At 30.6% G+C, this 21179-nt stretch overlaps 1 protein-coding gene and 1 long non-coding RNA gene across 23 annotated transcripts; one reads left to right on the forward strand and one right to left on the reverse strand.

The window, feature by feature from the left end:
- Positions 1-607: 607 nt before the first annotated feature.
- Positions 608-954, reverse strand: LOC113564664. 2 transcript variants are annotated; one of them, XR_003408216.1, is made up of 2 exons: positions 883-954; positions 608-755 (listed from the first exon to the last, which is right to left on the reverse strand). It is a non-coding gene; the product is annotated as an uncharacterized LOC113564664 (long non-coding RNA). The 2 variants fall into 2 exon arrangements; XR_003408217.1 differs by lacking the exon at positions 883-954 and adding an exon at positions 837-876.
- Positions 935-19898, forward strand: LOC6555827 (calcium/calmodulin-dependent protein kinase type II alpha chain). Of its 21 annotated transcripts, none has more exons than XM_026983443.1 (17): positions 935-1213; positions 2722-2818; positions 3705-3859; positions 3921-4015; positions 7655-7714; positions 8268-8322; positions 8633-8958; positions 9047-9141; positions 9197-9319; positions 9381-9507; positions 10045-10137; positions 12287-12343; positions 14860-14925; positions 17127-17205; positions 17815-17909; positions 17965-18079; positions 18137-19898. In XM_026983443.1, the coding sequence occupies exons 3-17, from the start codon at positions 3795-3797 to the stop codon at positions 18279-18281; spliced, it is 1596 nt and encodes a 531-aa protein (XP_026839244.1). In that variant the 5' UTR covers positions 935-1213; positions 2722-2818; positions 3705-3794; the 3' UTR covers positions 18282-19898. The 21 variants fall into 21 exon arrangements, with proteins under 21 accessions (XP_026839244.1, XP_026839242.1, XP_015008676.1 ...); XM_026983441.1 differs by having other exon boundaries at positions 2739-2818; XM_015153190.2 differs by having other exon boundaries at positions 2739-2818; positions 17130-17205.
- The last annotated feature ends 1281 nt before the right edge of the window (positions 19899-21179 follow it).

Genomic DNA, 21179 nt, shown 5'->3' on the forward strand with positions numbered 1-21179 from the left:
CCTTTCCTTTTCCGATTTTTATTTTTCTGTCCGATTTTATTCAATTTAAAACCAAGGGTACATGTATTTTTCGATTAAGCCTATAACAGCTATATGATATATTGGTCCGATACGGCCCTTTATAACTTATATACTAGGAAATTAGACGTTTGCTTATCTCTATCTACCCCGCTCTTTTAAAAGCTGGTTAACGGATATCTGATAATCTGTATTGATTATAGTGTTTTAGATTGTTTTGGGTAATTATACTTAGTTTCCTAAAGGCTTTTTTTTTAAAAGATCACGTAAAGAGATCATTGTGCATCTGTCATTCTAATTAGTATTTTATTGCGGTTGTTCCGTGTTTGTTAGTAAAACTTTTTACGTTTTAAAAGAAAAACAAAACAAAGAAAAACAAAAAAAAAAAAGACAGCAAAAACACGTTTTTGGTACACCGAAATAGGAAATACAAATAATAAAACAAAAAAAAATTAAAAACATATTTCAAAAATGTTGGCGTAGCAGTTTTGGGCGTTTTGCTTAAAATGCTTAATCTTAACTTTCTAGCTTTTTTAGTTCCTGAGATTTATTTAGAATTTGAAATGAAATATCAAAATCATTGGGAATGTAGGATTTTCTATTTATTTATTTATTCATTTCGGTGTTTTTGTGTTTTTGCGGCATGCCAAGGTGTTGTGAAGCGTTGATGTTAAGTACTTATAAGTTTAACGTTGGCTTATTGTATTGTGTAATGGCCAGGGTTAGGGAATCACGTCCTGAAAGAAAAATTAGGATAATGAGAAATCGCTTTAAAAACACATTTTAATGTCGTGTAGCAAATATCTTGCACCACCAACCCAATAATGGTCAAATGCGGAGGTAGTTCAAGATACTGATACGTACCTACGTATATTAGTGCGCAGGCGCTCCTGAAACGACATTATGAGAAATAACGAAAAAAGCTTTTCTCCCTGGCAGTCCATCGAATCAAACGCTGCCGCAAAATCTTGTTAGTCAGTATTGAATTCGATTTTCAAGCAAACAGAAGTTCTAAAAATTTCGGTATCTTGCTGTGTGTCTCGTGTTCTCCCAGCTCGCTAAAATCATATACATATATACCTATTTAAATACTTTTATAAGCACATCTGAACAAAAATTCATCAGATCACCTCCGTTGCAGACGTACAAAAGATATTGATATTAGTGGTACTTTAAAAGTACACATCAATTATAGGTATCAAAATGATAAAGAAAAACCTTATATACAAATGTGGACACTTATAATATATGTACATATATATATATATATAGTTTATATGTACATATATATGTACATATATATATATATATATATATGTATATTTATATAAGTATACATATCTATAACAGTGTATTATTCTCCTGATACAATTCTGGGTCAACACAGATTCAAAAATATACACCAGTTTATATATATTTGATCTATATATGGTCTGTTACTGTGTATATACCAACAAATATTAAATACTTTTTTGCGCGTAAGTTAAGTTAACGACTCACTTATAGCTTAAAAGGACATATATTAAACTAATGTATGTACCCAAGTGTATGTGCATTTGTCCAGTTACACCGTAAATATATGTGTAAATATGTAATTATTGTTGCCCTATATACAAACATACAAAAAATTACTCTTGATTTGCATAGGAATATATGGCACATACTCAAATACGAATTAGAATAAATATATATTTTTTTTTCAGTTTAATGAAAGTGTATTACATACTGGAAACGATCCTTCCCAGACCGATTAAGGGCTTTAGTAATATAGCTTTTAAGGTCTCATGTAAATAGTATTTTTAATTTGTGCACATAACCCGTTTATATGACTTAATAAAAGTTGATTATTTGCAACAAGTCATTTCCAAGACCCTGAAATATCCTTGCCAAAAGGGGTGGGGCGTTTTACCATTAAGCTCCATCTTAAAAAGCTCCAATGCAAGAAAACCTGCAAAGGATACATACTTATACATATACATACATATGTACGTACCAGCTTATAACTGCGCCCCAGATACATTCTAATAATCAGGATTTTCTCTTTTTACAACATTAATCAAAAACACCTGTCGCTTTTTTTAATTTTTTTAAATATGTATTTAAATGTAAAATATTTCTATTTATGACAAATTATGATTATTTAAAAACTGGACAATAATGATTTGATTACATATTCCTAATTTTTCGTTACATTTGCCTTGACAGTATTATATTATTTATATGTTATTTTAACATTGCTTGGGTGCACCCTGTTATGGGGTTATATATTACCAGAAAAAAACAATTTTTACATTGTATTAGAGTCTAGATTTTAGTCAACACGTATACAAAATCATACCAGCAGTACCTTTTTTTTACCGGAAATATGGTAAGGATCAACATTTCATGACTAGCTAGAAAACAAGAGAGAACGCTGTAGTCGGGTTCCTCGGGAACTCATATATTTATTTGCCAATTCGAAGGAAATTGAAAATAAAATAATATTATTTGGGAATTTGAAGGAAATTGAAAATAAAATAATAAATGGAACAAAATTAAAAAAAAAAAATACAAAAAATAATAAAAAGAGTTTTAAGAGGTTTGTATCATAGGTATACAGATATACATAGGGTTAAGTATATTAATATGTATGTACCGGGCATGTTTATATAAATGCCTTTATGTGTTGATTATTTGACTATCATAATTATAATTCTGTAATAGAAACGTATTTTTCTCAGGGCGCTAGTTCATTTTAATACTCAAAACGTTACGGAGGGATGTCGTTGTAAGGCCCGTTTACACTCTATTAGTTGCGGAGGTATGGATTTACATTCATATGTTGATATATTTGTTATTTTGGTATAACATACTGTTGTGCATGAGCAAAAGTTATATGTAGTTTTGGTAAAGATTGGACTTCTTTTTTTTTAATAATCGAGTATACATTACATTTTTGATCTATCGTATGCTATGTCATCTCTAGGCAACAACAAGATATCATATGCAACATTCGAGTATATCAATAATTCAGGCATTTTCCAATTTGCGAAACCATGCACATTTATGTTTCTTGTAATCATAATTAGAAGTATTGTGTTTTTTCGTATGTATTGCCACATGGACAGAACGCCACCATCGAAATCTTTGAAATGAAGGTGGAGTTTTACATTTGTAAGCAGCGTGAATTACTAACTCGATAAGAAATCGGCGACGGTATAGATGTCTTAATTTGTTACAAACCATTTAACTCTAGAACTGTGTTGTATGTATGTATGTAGGCTGCAGGTCTGCACTGCTTCGACTGCACCAAAAACAGAGTCTGAAATCTGGCAAACCTCGATTTCAAGGAACTACCGCATGGGATATCACGCAATGCTTTTGATTTTACCGATATGTGTTCCAATAAAAGGAGTAATCTTATCCTTGATCTAAATACTTCTTAATTACAATTGACGAGCTTTACTTTACGAGCTTCATACCCGATTTAATCCAGAAAATGAGACTGCACATAGTCTCTTTGAATTCTATAGAACCAGCGACGTCTGAAACACTTATACCAGTTAGTTTTTTACTATTATTACTAAATAATATTTGAAGAAAGGATATATTTAAGTACAACTAAATTACTTTTGTATGCATGTACCATTGTAAGTAATTTTTGGTGTCTAATACTGAAAATTTTCTTATATTTAAAAATTATTTAGAAAATAAGAAGTGAACCTCCTAAAAAGCGAAATCTGGAGAGCAGTTAAAGATTTTTAGTCGCAATAGATTTTCTTAAGTGTGCCATCGCGATGGCTGCACCAGCAGCCTGTACGCGTTTTTCGGACAATTACGACATCAAAGAAGAGTTGGGAAAGTAAGTGTAACAGAATCAAAGTCATTAAATATATATAATAATCCGTCTATTTATATTTTAGAGGAGCATTTTCAATTGTGAAAAGATGTGTCCAAAAATCGACTGGCTTCGAATTTGCTGCAAAAATTATAAATACAAAAAAATTAACAGCCAGAGGTAAGGCCTTCCATGTTCTAGGTTGAAAATTCCTTATGCTCTGCACAAGTTTTTGAAAAGACAACTAAATTATTTTCATTAGTAGTGTGTAAATGGAAAAATTAATTGATTAACAGTTCAGCATCACAGGATTCTCTTTATACTTTATATATTGTCAAAAAACTATTATTCTAAAATCAACAAGAAAATGTTCAATAAAATAGGTAGACAAAAAATCGTTAATTCAATCAATAACATCAAGATAAAAGTAGTTGGAAATAAACCTTTAGCATGGGCACACTTCAAATTAAATAAGAGATACATAATTCCAAAGTGTAAACCCACGACATTATATTAGCTAATAAAGTACATGGAATGAGGAAAGCGAGTGCTGTATCAAGCAGAATTTATTGCATTAGCAATAAGTTAGGAAACTGGTTTACCAAATAGATATTAGTTAACTTTAAATCGAATTCCAATAATTGAGTATTAGTGCGTACATATACATATGTATATACTGTGGTGGAAAAAATAATAGAAACACGTTGGTTAAATCAATGATTTTAAATTTTGTGCTCAGAACGAAAGTAATATTTTTTAATCTTTATTTTTTTAAGTTCATATATAAGCATTGTGATTGTGAAATACAATAAGGAAGAAAACATTTTTTTTCATCTTTATATTAACTAAAAATAATTAACTTCATTTTTGGCGCTTGGAAAAAATAATAGAAACAAAACTCTTAAAACTAAGAAAAACTTCATTTTTATGAATTATCTTATAAAAATAGTTGCAATATTAATATTTAGTGGTATTTCCTTTATTTTTTATAATTGCTGAGCATCGACGGGGCATTGAATTCACTAAATTAACGCAAATTTCCGGGTTAATGGCATACCACTCTGACCTAACTTTTTCCCACAGCTCTTCCTTATTTTTTGATTTAAAACCTCCAATTCCTCTTTTTAATATTATCCATAAATGTTCTATGGGGTTTAATTCCGGGGATTGAGCAGGCCACTCCATAACATTAATTTTTTGGTCCTGAAACCATTTCTAAGCAAGGGTTGACGAATGTTTCGGATCATTATCCTGCATGAACTCCCATTTTAAGGGCATTTCCTCCTCAGCTTATGGTTTCATAACATTCTCCAATATGTTAAAGTAGTCGGGAGCACACATCCTATCTTTTATCCGGAATATCGGACCAACTCCAGACGTGGAAAAGCATCCCCATATCATGATGTTAGCTCCGCTATGTTTTACTTTTTTTTTTTTTGTGTGCTTTGAATCAAATGTGGTATTTTTTGGACGTCTGGACGTATTTTGCTATCAGATACGAACAAATTAATTTTAGTTTCATCAGACCATAGAACATTATTCCAGTTTTTACAGTCTAGGTGTCGCTTTGCAAAAGACAGTCTTTTAGCGATATTTTTTTTACTAAGAAGTGGAACTTTCCTAGCCGAGTGTGCCTTCAAATTCTTTCCAATTAGTCTATTTCTTATTGTTCGACTTGACACTGATGTCTGGAAAGTATTTTTCAGGTCCGTCGTCGACATAAAAGGATTTTTTTTGGATTGTCGAATCAAAAGGTCGTCGAACTTTTGGTATGTGGCTCGCTTCCTGCCCCGTTTCTCCTTCGTATCTTTATAATGAATCGCGGAAAACACTTTTTTTTTGCAGAGCAGTGCATTAGTTCAGCAATTTCCCTTATTGTTTTTTAGTTTCCTTCGTCTTTTAGTTTTTGTATAATATCTCGTTCTACAGGTGAACAGTGCACTCCGCGCCCCATTCTGAATATAAAGGCGAAATGAAACATTTTTTTTTTTACAAAATCACTTATTATGAGCTAAACATACCTGAAAGTATTTAATATATTGATTTACTATTATATTGATTTTTATATTTTACAAAATTAACAGGGAAAAACTCAAACAAATCGCAGAAACGTAGCTTGTTTCTATTATTTTTTCCAGCTCAAACACGTGACCACTTCAAATATCGCTATGTACCGCAAATAACAAGAGCGAAATCAACTCAAAAAGAAGTGCACAATAAAGTACCGTTATGAGTGGCTTATGTGCTAACGGGTTATCCACACACACTTCGTACATAATTAGTAATTTTGTTTTACATGCAGGAGCGATTCTTGTTTCTATTATTTTTTCCACCACTGTATATATATATATATATATGACCATATATATAAATATATATATATATATATATATCAGTTTGCGTTCTTCTGCCTGTTACATACTTTTTAAGGCATCTGGTATACCGTTGAAATTAGAAATAAAAAATCATAAAACCATTCGCTTCTTCACCGTGGGTGCGGATGTGCATCGGTTGAATAGTCGGAGTTGTCATAGTCGAAGACCTCACGCAGTCCATAGTACTCAGTAAGGTTGTCAAAAAAAAATTCGAGTTCCCCGACTGTCAGCGTGAGAAATTACATTGTTCTGGCATATCAATAGAAATTGGATAAAAAAAATAAATCTAAACATTTTACAAAAGTGTGGGCGTGACAGTTTTGGGCGGTTTATGGGCGTTAAAAGGTGACAAAAAAGTTTGTTAGCAAACCGATAGAAATTTCCAACAAATCGATAGAAATTTCCAACACTTACTAAAAAGTGAAAAAACATTTTTCAAAAGTGTGGGCGTGGCAAACAAAAATATGGCTTGCCGATAGAAAATGGATAGAAATGGAGGGATCGTGGGCGTGTCAAGAAACTGTCTGTCTCCGGAATCTGCACGTCCAACCTCAACTTTCTAGCTTTTATAGTTCCTGATATCTTCGACGTTCATACGAAACGAACATGGCCAGATCAACTCAGCTAGTGATACTGATTAAGAATATATATATTATATACTTTTTTAGGGTCGAAAACGCTTCCATTTACTTTTTACATACGTTTCAACAAATTTAGTATACCATTTTACTCTACACCTAACAGATGAAAGAAATAAGTCATAATCTTGTTGTATTTGATTATAAAAATATTCAATTTCATTAGTGTTTTCTTTTTTTTTATATTAATACAGCGGTTTTCAAGCGTTGGCTTGTCGAATCTAGCTTCCTTTCTTGTGTAGTGTAATGTAAAATAAATACCACCTTTGTGAATACAAAAAGAGCTCTTCATAGAACACTGGCCTGAAATAAAGCAGATGGTTGTGCATACTAGTCACCCATTACACAATTATCACGTCTCAGTCAATTTGTATATTCCGGGATACTGAACTTAAAAAATGCAATAAAAAATTGATTTTTTCAAAAAGTTGCTTCTAAAGTAATTGACTGCTATATTTCTCTATATCGACAACGCCATGAAAAATATTTTTCCAGCTATGTAATTCGTCAGTATATGTATTTTATGGTACCGGGCTCTCGACGCTCAAATAGACAGAAAGACAGAATGTCGATTGCGATGCCCACTGTAATGCCCAAACCTGTCTTTCGCACGCTTTTGAAAAATATTTAAATATTCAAACAAATAGCGAACCATTTGTCCGTTCGCCAGAGTTGCTAGAAAAAATCTAGAACATCTACGTTTTCCAATACGAAAATTCCGTCATAAAAGCGACCCACTTTATTATACACACATGTATCTATATAAGTTCAGATCCACATATACATATAATTTTATATGCTTTTAGACTTTCAAAAACTGGAACGTGAAGCAAGGATCTGCAGAAAGTTACACCATCCCAACATAGGTATGTAACGGGTTACGTTAATAATATAATTCACTTAATATTATTCTTAAAGATAGTACGCTTTTTCTTAAAATATTTTATCTATAGTACATAAAAGTATACAGACATGCCATAATATGCTTTAGAACATAATTCAAATTTATACATTTTTTCGGACAAAAACGGTTCCTTCTACCTGTTAGTTAAATATTCAAGAAGTTTGAAATATGTATAATTTTTAAACTGAGTTATAAACGGTGGAGACTCAAACGGCACGCATTGTGATGCTAATAAAGACTTGACGGACGTCCACAGTAACGCAATACAAAAAAGAAAACAGATCCATGAGTAACGTTGATAGAGCAATCCACATCTGCAAGTAACACTCCTTCCCCTACTCCCCAATAACAATTAGCTCCTTCAAATAATTCAAGCCAGTTACGATAAAAATAATATGTTCAAAATATATTAAATTTAAAAAATATATATTTTGTCACCTTCTTAGACCTATAATCTTTGTCATCAATAAATAAAAAGTATAAACCTAATAAATTCTTACTATGTACAATTTCAGTGCGGCTACATGACAGCATACAGGAGGAAAACTATCACTACCTTGTTTTTGATCTGTAAGCATTAACCTGCAAAAAGATTTTTACAAAATATTTTCATTGCCTATTCCCAAAAATATTTTTTAAATATAAGTTTCTAACAAATGCTTGTAAATGTTGCAATGACTCGACTATTGTTTATTGAGATTCATACTTCATCCTTTTCCCTCCGATCGTTCATACTGAGATATGAATCAAATTTTTTAAGCGCAATATAATTTTTTGTACTAATAAAGTGATGCCTACCGCTGTCGCAACATAAATATACACTAAATCTAAATTAAGAGCTTCAACTGCAAAATTTGACTATGCCTACATACATTTGCAGTGTAACCGGTGGTGAACTTTTTGAAGATATCGTTGCACGCGAATTTTATTCAGAAGCTGATGCATCACATTGTATTCAACAAATATTGGAATCAGTCAATCACTGCCACCAAAATGGTGTGGTGCATCGAGATCTGAAACCAGAGAATTTACTATTAGCTAGTAAGGCAAAGGGTGCAGCAGTGAAACTCGCTGACTTTGGTCTAGCCATTGAAGTTCAAGGCGATCATCAGGCTTGGTTTGGATTTGCCGGCACTCCAGGATATCTGTCGCCTGAGGTATTGAAAAAGGAGCCCTATGGCAAATCGGTAGACATATGGGCATGTGGTAAGCAATTATAATTCGTATAACATTTGCATGACAAACGGCAGTCGTATTACACAATTCTACAACTATTTTTTTTTTATGTCCTCAGGAGTTATTCTTTACATACTTTTGGTCGGTTATCCACCATTTTGGGACGAAGATCAGCATCGACTGTACTCGCAGATAAAAGCAGGAGCGTATGATGTACGGAAACTAAATTCATGTCGATTACTTATCTTTAAATATGGTATTATTTTAGTATCCGTCGCCAGAATGGGATACGGTTACTCCAGAAGCTAAAAATCTTATCAATCAAATGCTAACGGTTAATCCAAATAAACGAATAACCGCAGCTGAGGCATTAAAACATCCGTGGATTTGTGTAAGTACAGACAAATTAACTGTTAATTATACATAAAGATAATGTAAATTCATTGTTACAGCAACGAGAACGTGTGGCTTCCGTTGTGCATCGCCAAGAAACCGTAGACTGTCTCAAGAAATTTAATGCGCGGCGCAAACTAAAGGGAGCCATACTTACGACAATGTTGGCTACCAGAAATTTTTCAAGTATGTAATTTAAATAAATCTTTATAAATCATCACTATAGTCGGCGTTAACACAAAAATATACATACAAGACAACAGATGTCTCATCGATGTCTCTAGAAGCTGCATGCTTAATCTAAACATTCTAGCTTTTGTACTTTCTTAGATCGAGGAGATCCTGATCAAGAATAAATATACTTTATATAATCGGAAACGGCTTCTGGCTGTTACATACTTTTTAACGAATCTAGTATACCCTTTTTCTCTACGAGTAACGGGAATAATTACGAAGTTCTTAGAGAATTTACCATACACAGCTTAAAGGCAATGGAGAAATTTGACTGAAATACTCCGGCGAGGCAACCACTCTAGAAGTTCAGAATTAAGCACTATTTTATGAAAAACATTCGGTAAATGGTGGTCCCGTTCCACTAGATTTAACAAAGTTGGTTTAGGTTAAGGATATCTACTTCTCCATTCCATTGCACGTACAGTTAATTACATATTACACGGCTTTAAAGGATTTTAACTAAAAAATTTAACTATATTTAATTTATAGGCAGAAGTATGATAACTAAAAAAGGTGACGGATCCCAAGTCAAAGAGTCAACCGATTCATCTAGCACTACTCTTGAAGACGATGACATAAAAGGTAAGTAAATAAAGTATGTATTTAACTTTCATTTATCGTAACCAAATAAGTGAAGACTAAGTAGGTCAGTATTTACTATTAACTACTAGAGCTTTAGACCAATACAGTACGGAGTATTTAATTAAAGTGTAATAGAGCAGTGAACGTTGGGTAAATTTGAATTTAATTTTGTTAATTTAATTTGTATGTGATAGTTTTTATTCTTGAAAGAAGAGTTCAGATTGGAAGTGTGGTCAGATTGGAAGTTTTTTATTCTGTAAATTTGTTTCCCTATTAATAAATATAGGTGCCTTTACATATTTACATAATGGGTAATCTGAACCTTTTTATCAAAACTATAGGCTGCATGTATTTTATACAAATCTACTTAGATTGAAGCCTTATTTACCATTTATTTTTAATGAAGTACCTTAAATTTGCTCAAGATTCCGAGAAGCCTATAGTTTCTCTAAAAACTTTAGTAAAAATGGCCAGTTTTTATAAATTGATTCTATCATTACCTAATATTTAAACGTAATGTTAAAAATTTATATCAATTTTTAAAATTGTTATTAGTAATATATTTTCTGCACGCCTTTGCTTATACATATACAAAAAAATAAAGTCAATAAAAAGTTCTGCACTTCTAAATTGTAATAGAATCGAAATATATACGATTAAAAAAATTTGTATTTAAAAATGTCCAGAAGCACATTTATTTTGTCTTATATGTAAACTTCTGTTAAACACAAAGATTAATCTATCTTTTACGTATTTGAATAACATATTTTAATTACGATTTTAATTGTGCCTTTACAGAGGGCTTACAAAAATCTGCAACGCAATAAATTACATCATATAAAGTTTATATATTCCTGATCAGTATCAACAGCCGAGTCCATATAAAAATGTCCGTCCGTTCATTTCTACTGAAAACTAGACTCTAGTTTTAAAGCTGTTAGAAAATAAGTCAGAACTAGCCTTATCGGACAAATATATCATATAGCTGCCATGGGAATGGACAAAAAACAGTGTTGTACAATTACGCCTTATTTAATTGCATTGATTGGAAATACACATTCGAAAAATAAAAGGTTGCACTAGCCAAAATTTTTGTAAAATCGTTGGCGTTTAAAAATAGGAACAAAAACAATTTAAGGTCCATATCTTCAAACCTTAACTTTAGGTATTTCTTTATTATTAGTTTATATGAAGTTTACCTTTGTTGTGTGATCATTAAATGTTATAATTTGGTATATAAGCTTCGGCTTGCCCAATTTAGTTTTCTTTCACGTTTTTTTTTTATAACATTTTATTATGTATTATTAATTACACATACTTGGCAATAAAAACAACAAAAATTGTGCTCATGTAAAATATGCTCATGCATCAAATATTTGAGCTTGACAAGATGGTCTCGCCTATAAGTATCAAGAGTATTAGTCACATGGGTGGAAAGAGATCTCAAAGCGTGGTAAGCTAGGAACCTACTACAACAGCCTTTTAATTGGAAATCCGCTACGATAGTCTGTTTAGAATTTATTATATTATATATAAAATTATACTTTTTTTTAATAAGCAGCTGAAATAAGAAAACAGGGAATAATAATAATAATAGTTCTAATTTGTTTGTTTAAAAGAAATAGTTTTATTCTGATGAAGAATAGCTGATTGAAAATGATTTAAATTAAAAATAATAAAAATATCGGCTTCTTAAATTTACAACCCACATCAAGCTAATTACATACCTCCTTGGTACGTGTATCCACATTTTTGTTAACATATGTATTGATTGATTTTATTAAAGTTTGGCCACCTTATTTTATGTCATTTTGTATAAAATAACCGCCAATAACCGGATTCAACGCAACCAGATTCTTGGGCATTACATTTATTTAACACGTTAACAAATGTAACACTTACGCTTTCGAATGCGTATTTTTAATTAATTTTAAGAATCTTCGGAATTATAAGTTGCAGCTAAACTTCATTGCATATACTTTGTTTTAATATTTACATATATTAGTTTTTTGTTTATATTTTAGGTTTTTTACATGTACTTGAATTTTAAACTAAATCATAAAAACAAACACAACTCATTTCAACGTAAAGAAAACATTGGAACGATTGCATTTTCAAAAATGAAATTTTTGTACATTTTTTTTCCTAGAAGATAAAAAAGGAACCGTTGATCGCAGTACCACAGTCGTATCAAAAGAGCCTGAAGGTAAATGTAAACTTGAATTTTGGATTATTTGGTAAAACAATTTTTTCTTTGCATATTTGTATTTAAAACATTCATTTTACCAACAATCATTATTATCCAATCATTATTTATGAGGACAGTAATTAAGTGTTTTTGTTAGTATAACAACGCTGGGTATAAAATACTTCCTAAAATTATTTAACCATGGTAGTATCATGCATACCTGCAAGCCTGACATTAATTTCACAATTTATGGGCTTTTGTTATTTATAAACAGACTAGTTTATACTTAAAAGGTTGGTACCTATTTCCACGTCTTATATTGGTTTTTATTTCAGCTTTGAATCTTCTGCATTTGGATTGAGACTTCAATGAAACAATATTTACTTAATTATCGTTAATATCGTTACTACTACAATAATAATACAAGATTACAGTTTCGATTGAAAGAGATTTTTCATTTTTGAGATCACTAAAATATTTTAATTAAGAAGCCAACTGTCATTGCTATTAATTAAAAAGTATAGTTGTCTTGGTTACGATGTACTGGAGGAAATCGCTCTAAAGGTTTATTTGAAATTATTAAAATGAAATTAATAAAAGATAAAGGTGATCTTAAAATAGGTGCATTTCGCAAAATGTATGTTATAATTTATCAAAACCCTTACAACACTCTGTCTTAATATAGATAAAATAACTAGTTCGTAACTGTGCCCCATTGAATTTTAATTTTGATTAAAATAGATCTCAATTGGTATCGTTTTGAAGAATTTAAGAATTTACATTCTTGGCTTTACGTTTAAAGTTTGATGAAGTTGATTTCCCCTTATATTCTTCCATAATAAAAACAATAAAGAAAGCTTGCTTCGGGAAACCGAAGCTTATATACCCTTGCAGTAATTACAATTTAAAACAAGCGGTGTATTCCAAACGGGAACAACGTATTATCAAAAACAAAAAGAAACTATGAGCACTTCCGACCATATAAAGTGTATAATTTCTTGATCAGCCTATCCGTATGACCGCCACACTCTCATAACATACAGAATTCAGAGACATACCGCAAGTTTGTTCCTGGTTCCTGATTTGGCCAGGACAACATGCATCGACATATTTTGTAAACCCATGTAAAACCTCCTGAAAGGGTAATGACTAACAACGTTATCCCTTAAAGAATTCAATAAATGAAAATATACTCAACTTTTTGTTCAAATATAGCAGATAAATTTCAAATGAATTTAATAGAATTTTATTTATAATTTTAATTTCCTTAATACTTTTCACTCAAAATAGATTTCTGACTAAGTCGTTATCATCCTATAAAACAATATTAATTATTTTCTAATTAGGCCAGAAAAAACCATTTAAGTACATTTCATAATGGGAACTAATAAACGTAATTTTCGTCTTAAATAATAATAATGTCATAAAAACAAGAATGGAAGCTAGCTATATATACCTTAATATACCCTTGCAGTAATTATATATTTTTGAAAAACCAAGTTACCAATTTATGATCAAAAACAACGAATAATTATTTCTTTTCTAATATTTTAAATTTATTTTGTTGCTGGTGCTGTGGCAGCTACAATTTTAATAAGGAACTGTTAATATAAATATTATTAAAAGTTATATATACCGAATTAGCACACTTTACATTTTCTGAAAGTTCCCAAGACATGATATGATCGTTCGATGTTGATTGAATTGTGACGGATATTGGTATATTGTTATATTGTTATAATACTGATCAAGAAAATATATATTTGCGATCATATAGCAAATATCTCCACAACTGCATTGCACATTTTGCCCTCCTGCAAGTGTATAAAGAGAAGTTGTTTTCAAAATTATACATGGATATATATGTACACATATGGGATGAATAAAATTTATATATTTAAAAGCTTATATTCTAATGAAAGAGCAATGGTTTGATTTGAACAATATTTAGCTACTTACCAGCCAGATTTTAACTTTAAACCTTTAAACACCCGTTTTTGGGCATGCTTATTGCATAAATGGCAAAGCTCTTTAAGCCTAGGTATCGTTCTCCCTTTTTGGTGGGTATTCGTAATTGGTAAGCTTAATGGTATTTCTATAGTAAAAATTCGATTATTAAATTCGACCCTTCATAACATTTTAAAAATTACAGCGAATTTAACGCTTTTTTCCATATAGTTGTTCATTGCATATTAAATGCTAAATGGTTCTTTTTTTGGTGAGGAATGTGTTTATCTGGGAAATTACACAAAATCTTTGTATAAAAGTTTTCTTCACAAGATTATTTCTTTCAAAAAGTTTGCCAAAATCCAATAATACTAAAAGTACACTTTTTCAAAAAATATATATTAAATTAATGCTTATTCACAAAAACACTATTACAGTTCGTAGACTTTGATTTATCACATATTTTTAACCACTCAAAATTTCTTATTACATTACAAAATGTATTTTTATTTAATAATTTTAATTTAAAACGTTTACAATTTGTATAAAACATTGATTTTTATACAAATAAAAAATGTGCGTTTTAGATATAAGGATACTGTGTCCTGCAAAAACTTGTCAGCAAATTACTGGAAACTCGCAGTGCTCTTCAGGTATGTATACCAAAGTATGAGTTTAGAGTTCGAAGCTTAAAGTCACATTTTGTTGTTGGTGTAGTGTCAAGTTATTCGGGGCCAAATAATTTTTAATATTGTATTCTTCTCTGCGAAGGGAGAAAAAGTATGTGTACGGTTGGTTTCCATTCAGAAAGCACTTGCAAAATCCAAAATCCAAAAAATATATATTTGTAAATTATAATTTATAATCGATTGCTCGTATAAATAAGTGCATGCCAACCATATTTTATTCATATGCAAGACTTTTATATTTAAGATGAAAAATTACTATAATACTACAAACAAAAAGTTTTTACAGTGGAACAATCTTTTTGTGCAACTGTGTGTTTTTTGTTCCCACTTATATTTTCAATATGTTCAAATGTTTGAGTAATTGGACAGAACGGCTTATGTGTGTGCCGACTGCTGTTCTTTGCTGGCCTAGACATTACAGATACATTTTCACTGTTTTTTAATTCCTATTGTACACCATTGTACAACATTATCAAAAATTATTTGGTTATTACATTTATTTTTGTAGACCACCTGGCTGGTTTTTTTGATTTAAAACCGTAAACTAAACAATACAGTTTTCAAGAAAAGCAGAAGAAACATAAGATAACGCTATTGTCGGCTTCCTTGGCTACCAGATACAAGTTACTCAGCTAAAGTGAGTGCGAGATAGATAGAAGAAAACGATAGTTTTGGACCATTAATTTTGAATTTGCCGAGTCGATATGGCCATGTCCGTCCGTCTGTCCGTATGAACGCCTCGATCTCAGGAAATACTAAAGCTAGAATGTTGAGATTGCCACGCCCACAAACCGCAAAAAAGCTGTCACGCCCACACTTTTGAAAAATGTTGTGATATTTTTGAGTTTTTAAAAATCTCTTCTAAATTTCTATAGTGTTGACAAAAAACTTTTGGCCACGCCACTACAACGCCCACAAACCGCCAAAAACTGTTAAGCCCACGCTTTTGAAAAATGTTGTGATATTTTTTCACGTTTATCTTGTAAATTTCTATAGATTTGCAAGAATACTTTTTGCCACGCCCACAAGCCGCACAAAACTTATACGCCCACACTTTTCAAAAATTTTAAAGTTTTTTTTTCATTTAAATATTTTTTTTCCAATATGTACCGATATTCCAGAAAATTTTGAAATTTCTCGTTTGTACTTCCACTAGCTGAGTAACGGGTATCTAAAAGTCGGGAAACTCGACTATAGCATTCTATCTTGTTTTGTTTTTCATATAAACATTTAAATAGTCTAAACTCCCACTAAATCTTTTTAAATATTTAATATGATTTAATCACATTTAATTTAAAGGGATTATTTATACATATACTACTATATAGCTGAAAAAACTATTCTAAATCAAAATCAACGAGGTCAAATCTAGTGATGATCGCAGCTCAACACACAGAAGTTTTGATATCATCTTTTGTAACGAAATTTTTGTTTATTTAACCAAATAAATAGAATATCTAAAAGTTACTCATTCGGCTTGCCTCATTAAAATGTCCCCTTATGAGGCGTGCAGAATAAGTTAATTGTAAATGAGTTGTTCGGGCGTACTAAGCGGTTTGGGTGGTTTGTAAGAGTTAGACTGGGCATTGCAAAAAAAATTGTTGGCATATCGATAGAAATTGGTAAGTCAAATGTGTGGGCGTGTAATTTTTGGGGTTTTTGTAGTCGTTTAAATGACCATGGTTACATAAGCTTGCGCTGTGTCTGTCTCTGGAATATGCATGCTTAATCTTAACTTTCTAGCTTTAATAGTTCCTGAGATCGAGGCGTTCATACGGACAGACGGACGGACATGTCCAGTTCGACTCGGCTAGTGATTCTGATTAAGAAAATGTATACTTTATAGGGTCGGAAACGCTCCCTTCTACAGGTTTCACCCTTTTTAACGGATCTAGTATATCTTTATGCTTTACGAGTAACGGATATTAAAATTGCATACCAAAAAAGCAATTATTTTACCTTTTTACTTTTGAAAAAACGAAAAATACTAGAAAAAACAAAAAACATTTTTTTTAATATTAAAACATATTTACATATTACATAAAACGTATTTACGTATTTACAGCTTATACTTCTAAACATAATTTTTTAATCGAACAATTTTGACAAACTTAAAACGTTAAAAAAATAAATAAAACTAACAAAAATTGTATTTACCAACAAAGCAGCTAGACGACAAGAAATAATAAAGATAACTGAGCAGTTGATTGAAGCAATTAACAGTGGCGACTTTGATGGATACACGTAAGTCGATAGTAAATAATATAAGAGAATAAAAATAAGAAGTAGAGGATCAACAATTAAACTTTAAATTAAATGGTCAATTATAATAAAAAGTTACTTACAAAAAAATAAACGTTACTATATAATAAACGTAAATTTCTGTCTAGACTGTCAAGTCTAGAAAGTAAGGTAAAAGGATTTTAATCTAATTTGTAGCGAAACTAAAATTGCACCATTCAAATTGATTACATATGCACATAATTGATTACCCAAATTCAGTTACCTAATTTGGCTCTATATTTTTAGTAACATACAAGGTTTTTATATCCTTGCAGAGGCTTTATAGATTTCGATTTAAAACGAAGTTAAGAAGACATTTGGGCCCTTATAGAGTAAATATATTATATAAATATGTATATATATATACAACACTCTGGAATGATCGACTCAGCTAGGGATCCTCAAAACCTGTTACATACTTTCTGGAAACTATATATGCATATGCCTAATTCAATAAAGACACCTTATTTTGTACCTAATAAAATAGTTTTACCGAATAAATCTTATACTATTAATAGTATCGGAATTTAAAATTATAAAGTAATCTAGATTTATTTCCTAATTTCTTAGCAAAATATGTGATCCGCATCTAACTGCCTTTGAGCCGGAAGCATTGGGTAACCTTGTAGAAGGAATTGATTTTCACAAATTTTATTTTGAAAATGGTAAGTTCGATAAGGTTTCTGCGCAGAATAAATCGTTATGAAAATCTCATTACAGTTCTTGGTAAAAACTGCAAAGCTATAAACACAACCATTTTAAATCCTCATGTGCACTTACTTGGTGAAGAAGCCGCTTGCATTGCCTATGTCAGACTTACACAGTACATTGATAAGTAAGTTCCTTAAAATGTAACGGAAAACGTATCTATACAAACCTCTTTATTACGCAGGCAAGGACATGCACATACTCATCAGTCCGAGGAGACGCGAGTCTGGCACAAGCGCGATAACAAATGGCAGAATGTTCATTTTCATCGAAGTGCATCTGCCAAAATAAGTGGAGCAACTACATTCGATTTTATACCCCAAAAATAGTGGGCATTAATCAATGGAATATAAACTGTCATTATGCACATGTCAATGAAAGTGCTATATTTATTTTTAGAGATCGCAATAGTTTATTGCAAATAAAGATGCTAGTGCAAATTTTATTATTTTATTTACATTTTGAAGAGTCTAGTGTGGACCTATAAAAATAAAAAATACTACTAACAGCATATATCACATTTTAGATATCACATAGAACCACATTTACTTGAGAAATTTAAGAAGCAAACGCAATTTAAATACAAAAACATTGGTACATTAAATGTTTGATGTAAGTGTCGTGGTACCAATTGTAAACATAAATGTTCTCAATTGCAGAATCAAGTTTATTATTTAACTATTATTAATATTGAAATAACATGGAAAACTTTGTATCTATTGGAACAAGTAAAATAAATTCCAATTACTTTAATTAATCGTCTCAAAATAATTGCAAACAATTTAGAACACTTGTATCATCTACTAGGATACGAAAATTTTTTTGTTCGCGCAGTCCGCTTATTCTCGTTCGTAAAATAAATACACACATAAAGTTTATCAAAACGTGTGAGTACAGGCGTTTAAAATTACTGAAGTTAGCAAGTGTAAAGCATTAGGTTATATCAATGAAACATGAAGTTTGAAAAAATTAAGTACGTTTAAACAGAATAATGAAATTAGCTAACTGAAATATAAAACTAAATCCAAATAATTGCAATTATGCGAATACTTTAAATTACTTCTATGTATGTACATCTATTTCGGCATTTTGTCCGCATCTTAAAAACTTTCGAAGTATAAGAACACTATTAACCCACATATACGGTTTTTAATGTTGGTCAACCTTTTATATACATTTCTTTGGTTAAATAGAAACACCATTTTTACTAATTTGTGTTTGAGATGTTCAAGTTTTAAAAAGTAATCTTTTTTCTAATCATAGATTATTATATAAATTTCCTTTTTTTTTTTAGACATTGTTTACTTGGCCTTATAAAAAACATGCCTAAGGGCTTTATTTATAAAGTGTATTAACTTTTTATTATTATTAGTTTTTGCTGATATTTTCATTTGTTAATATCCATATACCAAAAGTACTCCCAATTGTTCCATTCTTAAGTTAATGGGCATAACATAATCAATAGAGTTAGTATCAGTATATTAACTCGATCTTTTCCAATAGATGTCGAATAGCTTAATAGAATTTATGTTTCTTTTCACCGATAACCAGATGTTGATACAATTGAAATGAATACTTGTCACAAAAAAACATTTAAATGCATATTTCTCCGAACCGTTTTTAAAGACATTTTAAGTGGTGCCACAGTAAAAAAAATACAAGGGACGCGCGGGAAAATGTGTCATTTACAACATAAAGCATACATACAAAGGTTCTTAAGTTTTTGTTTCATATTGTGTTTAAACCTTATGAGCAAAAAGGTAATTTAAGCAATGCAATAAGACACAAAAAACTATTTTTCCTAAAATGAAAGATACGATGATGTGTTTTCTAATTTTTCTTCTAAGTGTATTAGGTTAAGCTGTCTTACTAAATGAATATTTTTGTGTTATAAGCATAACTGCGAAAATAAATTCGATGTATGAGACTTTAACATCGTAAAATGATTACAAAATGATTACCTGATAGTATCATATGTTAAAAGAAAAACTTGGTTTGAAACACATTTAAAAAATTGTCATATATATTTTTACTTAAAAGTAAAAAAGATTATACGGAAAGGGAATATTGGACTCACGATCTAAAGGATGTTGTAATTTAGTTGCATCTCATAGCCTTCAATAATTACTCAGCAATTCCTTTACCAATGCTTGGAAAGTACTTATGATTTTTTTTAGCCTAATACTATTGGTCAATATACTCGCATTATCAAAACGTAAGTGCAGTTGCTTAAATTCAAATTTTAGGACCTAAATGTCTTCACAAATCAATTTTAATAGTAATTATATGATAACAATTATACGAACAAGCTTTGGATATATTATATTGATCGAAGAGCTTTGCTCCTAAGGTAAAAACCTTTAAAATAATAACCAAATAGAATTTATGTTTCTCAACTTATATCCAAATAATTAAATGAATTCAGCAAGGAATGCAAATAGCCTAAAGAAATTCTTTTGTTTGTGATGTCCTTAGATGTCCTTTATATTTTAAGGGAATTCAAAGCGTAATGCAATTTTAAGCCCACAAAGCAAAGTCCATAACACAACTTAATAATTCCAAATACTAAAAAAATATTCCATATATATGATTTATTAAATACAAATAAATACTTAAAATGATAATAATCATTTACACTGATCGAATGCGGTTTTAAATTCATAGGAAATATCTACACTCAACCAGTTTAAGGTTTTTATATGTACATATGTTGATTTTAGATTTGGAATCTTGTTTTATTGGAAGACATCTCTAAAACTGGATGTTCGACAATCCGAAGCAGATCAACATTTCAGCATGAATTTAAGTGTAATAGAGCAACATATATATTTATATACACACGAAAAAAGCTGAATTGGTGATACCCAGCGTTATCTTTTCAGATTCACCAATCGGTACTAATAAAAGTCAAACATCAAAATATCTTTTCAAAGTAATATCCTATTTAAATTTACAGGTTAAATATTTTGGACCCGTTACTTGTATAGTAAAAGGGTATACTAAGGTCGTTGTACCAAAAACATTTTGTCACGCTCCCATTTTATTAAAATGTTTTTTGATATTTTCTGTATTTTACTATTTTTATTGCCGATTTTTCCGGTATCTGATAGTCGATGAAATCTGTATTGTTTCATAAACAATATATCGAAATGATAAAAATAACATTTCTTTTTAATATTCCCTTTAATATAACCAAGCAGTAATTAATAGCCAGTTAAAATTTTACT

The sequence above is a fragment of the Drosophila erecta genome, unplaced genomic scaffold (assembly GCF_003286155.1).
Source record: "Drosophila erecta strain 14021-0224.00,06,07 unplaced genomic scaffold, DereRS2 tig00000294-arrow-arrow-pilon, whole genome shotgun sequence".
Lineage (NCBI taxonomy): Eukaryota > Metazoa > Arthropoda > Insecta > Diptera > Drosophilidae > Drosophila > Drosophila erecta.